At 42.9% G+C, this 3,690-nt stretch overlaps 1 protein-coding gene across 1 annotated transcript; it reads left to right on the forward strand.

Moving 5' to 3' along the window:
• The first annotated feature begins 1,258 nt into the window (after positions 1-1,258).
• LOC128856285 (achaete-scute complex protein T4) lies at positions 1,259-3,015 on the forward strand. Its single transcript, XM_054091582.1, has one exon. It carries the CDS (start codon positions 1,441-1,443, stop codon positions 2,587-2,589), a length of 1,149 nt encoding a protein of 382 aa, XP_053947557.1. The 5' UTR covers positions 1,259-1,440; the 3' UTR covers positions 2,590-3,015.
• The last annotated feature ends 675 nt before the right edge of the window (positions 3,016-3,690 follow it).

Here is a 3,690-nt window from a genome sequence, read left to right on the forward strand (position 1 = left end):
TTCCACTTTCCATATTGACTTCAGTAACAATAATTTAGAATAAGTTTTGCTACATTCCACTACCAACTTGATCAGAAGTAAGAAAATGGTTATAAAATAAATTAAACATTTTAAAACCGAGAAAGCAGCTAAGTTTGTTAAAGCCGTTGGGAACTGCAAACCAATATCCAATAAAATTCTTTGACTTGAAGTTATAAAAAATCCCAGCGTAAGTTGCGCCAAACGCTTTCGCTAAAATTTGATATAGTTTGATAAATCGACAACTCAAGGAATTTTTACGTACATTTCCGCTTCCATTTAACCAACAAAACGTTAGCTTCCAAACCTCCTTTGATAAACTCCAAATGAGCACTGAGATCGCAAAATCACATTTGCTTGCTCAGAATCAAAATAAAATCCTCAAAACCAGCGACCACAAACAAACCAAAAACACAACAAAAAAAAGTACCACAGAGCGATCGTGTCAGAGGAGTAAAACCGGGAAAAGAGCGACTTGCGCACAAATAGGAGGCAGTGCTCTATATGCAATTTAAAACCAGATTGGGAACAGTTTCGTTTTTTACCTGGCTTTTGTTTATACAACATAAAAACGAGTTCACGGTCGCCCTCAAACTACACGCACTCACTCATACACGCACGCAAGAGTAGAACAAGGAAGAATGCCACTACCAAAGCCATATCAATTTATTGTTATTTACCTGTGAGACTCGACTGATAAGCCGCTCTTTTCATGTGTATGGGTAGCGTAAGAGTACACAATCGGCAATGTAGGCGCGAGTGAGTGATCTCGTCGCATGAAGAGCGATCGAGCGTGCATTGTGGCGGAGAGCAATGTGATCTGGAGAAATACAGTTGCTAGTTGGCAGAGAGTTTCCCACAATTTGGCGTACTTCGAGAGAAAACATATAAGAGTGGTGGTAAGGACAAGTTGATGAAGCGAGCATAGAGAGCGCCTGCAATGCTCTTAGAGTGCCTACCCAGTTCGACTGCGCCGCCTAGCGTTGTGCTGGGATATGCGTGCTGCGATGGGTTTATTCGTTTTTTACCTGTTTATCAGATTGATCAAAGTACGCTAAATGTTCGCCCGTGCGCTCAATGCACGCACTCAACCATTTCTCTTGCTGTTCTCTGCGCGTATGCTCAGCTAAACTGTTGTTAAAATTTCGTACCTTAGCGACACGGCGCAGGAGTTGCTGTTGAGTGTAGTACAAAATGCAAAGGTTTAGGACGAAGGGACTCATTCTTGTGCAAGGTGTCATAGGATCAAGTTCAATCGAGTTGTAGAAAGCTTTAAAAGTTTTAAAAAATTTCATAACTAAAATAAGCGTTACTGTGTTGTAGACATTTTTGAAGTGTTCGCGCAAAAAATTGTTAAAGCAAAAAAAAAATATTCAAACTGCATTTTGCGTGCAAATCAGTTGTTGTTAAGACCATTCTCTCATGGTGAACATGTCTAGTAGCGCGATCTTTACTAATAGTTCTAAAGGCAACATACCGCTGCAATACTACAGCAAAACTAGTAACAACAGCAGCACATCGGCGCCTCATCGTCATCTCGAAGCCGCTGTGAAAATGTTCAAATATCAAAATATTGCACCGGCGCCCACTGCGTTGTCTGCTGCTAGTGCTGAGATTAAAACGCGCAAATATACGCCGCGTGCGCCCAGCGCCGGTGGTGGACCTTACAGTGTCGATCAGACGCAATCAGTGCAGCGCCGCAATGCGCGCGAACGCAATCGCGTCAAACAGGTGAATAATAGCTTTGCGCGCCTACGCCAACACATTCCACAGACGATCATTACCGATTTGCTGAAAGGTGGCGGCCGTGGACCGCATAAGAAAATTAGCAAAGTGGATACGTTGCGCATCGCTGTTGAATATATTAGACGGTTGCAGGATTTGGTGGATGACTTGAATGCGGGTGGCAGTGGTGGTAGTAGCGCGGCTCAGAAGTGTAACAGTGCGCGCGCCAATGCTAGCGGGTTATTAGCGCTCGCCACAGACAATAACACAACATCCAGTAATAGTTCATTCAGCAGCAGTGTCAGCGCCAGCAGTAATCTTAGCCTGCTCGCAGCGGATTCACCAGCGCGCAACTCACCGAGTGCCACCAGCGGGCTTGCTGCAACGGAGCAGTTGTACTATAGCGCGGCTAATAGCAAGCTGCAAGCATTCACACAGCAACAACAACACCATCATCAGTCGCAGCAGCAGCAGCAACATCAGCATCAGCAACAATTTACCTCCGCGCTACTCACCGCCGAAGCATTGCAAGCGTGTTCGCCGCAGCCGCTGCAGACACAGCTTGATGCTGGTTGCCCTTCGCCCACCTCATCTTTCAACTCCAGCATGTCCTTTGATTCGGGCACTTTTGTGCATTCGCCAGCGCCACAGCAGCAGCTCTCGCCGCTGCGACACTCTAATGCGGAAGCGCAGCGCGGCAGCAGCAATAACAACGCGAGTGCGCAGATCGATGCGAATTTGCAGCTGAAGTTTGAGCCATATGACAGCTTCAATTTGCATGAGGAGGACTGTACGCCCGATGACGACGAGATACTTGACTACATATCGTTGTGGCAGGAGCAGTGAGTGCAGTAGGCGACAGTTGGTTGATGAAAGTGAAATATTTATAAATATCCAGTTGTTCAGGGACACATCACCAGTGAAAGGTTGCGCGTTTGAGTTTTTTTTTGTGTTTTGTAAAAGTGTTTGTAAATATTTTTTGTGCTTTTATTATAGTTTACTCAGTTACCTAGTCAAATTAGTTCAATTTGCCAATTTTTGCTTAAATCACAAATTTTAATTGTAATTAAATTCTAAGTTTGTAGTTAAGGATTTTGTGTGCCTTAGTTGAAAATTATGTACATGGAGAGATATGACTACTCGTAAAGCGAATCCAATTAGGTTAATTAGTTTTAAGTCATAATGGAAGACAATACCTAGCATTAATTAGACTAAGCAAACCACCGGAAGACACTAAACCCCACTTAATTTAAGGCTGAAGAAAAAACTGAATTTTACTATAAGCGTTTTTAAGCTTAGTTTTAAGTAAAGTTATATACAAAAAATATATTAAAGAAAAAATATAAACAAAAATTAAAAATAAAAAAATCTCTTTCTTTTCAATGGAATCCAATTCATATTTAGCTGGTCCTAATTTCGATTTGAACTAACCGCCAGCGATACCCACGACATTTTTTGTGAGTATTCTTGTAGTATTGGCGCTCATCCTAGCCGACTGTCCGTTGGATCGAGGAAGCGGGACCAAATCAGAAAGCTTCTAGTAGACCACGGGGACGACCAAGGCGATCAGTCGATGACAATAGCATTATAGAAGAGCGTTTAATGCTACGACAACCAATGAATGACCTGGACTGACCTGAATGAAATGGAGGAGCTATTCGTTAAATCCAACAAGACCCGCGCGAGCTTACCAACTGCTGTTCGCCTTGATGATAAAGTAGCGAACTATCCTCTTAAAGTAACCAACTTGTTTGCCCAGTTCTTTCAAACACATTTTGTACGTGACAATTGTCACTCTTACGCTGTTCCCCAATCTGCTCAGTTTCCATCCCTTAATTTTGATCTCTGAACTGGAGACATCTGGACAGCCTTTCGGTACTTCTCTTTAAGATGTGTCCCATCACTGCAGCTTCACTAAAAATTATCTGTGATAAATCATTTGCAGCC

The sequence above is a fragment of the Anastrepha ludens genome, chromosome 3 (assembly GCF_028408465.1).
Source record: "Anastrepha ludens isolate Willacy chromosome 3, idAnaLude1.1, whole genome shotgun sequence".
NCBI lineage: Eukaryota > Metazoa > Arthropoda > Insecta > Diptera > Tephritidae > Anastrepha > Anastrepha ludens.

Excerpts from the sequence above, each read along its gene's own strand:
- LOC128856285 (XM_054091582.1), top strand. The coding sequence starts at position 1,441 with ATGGTGAACATGTCTAGTAGCGCGATCTTTACTAATAGTTCTAAAGGC.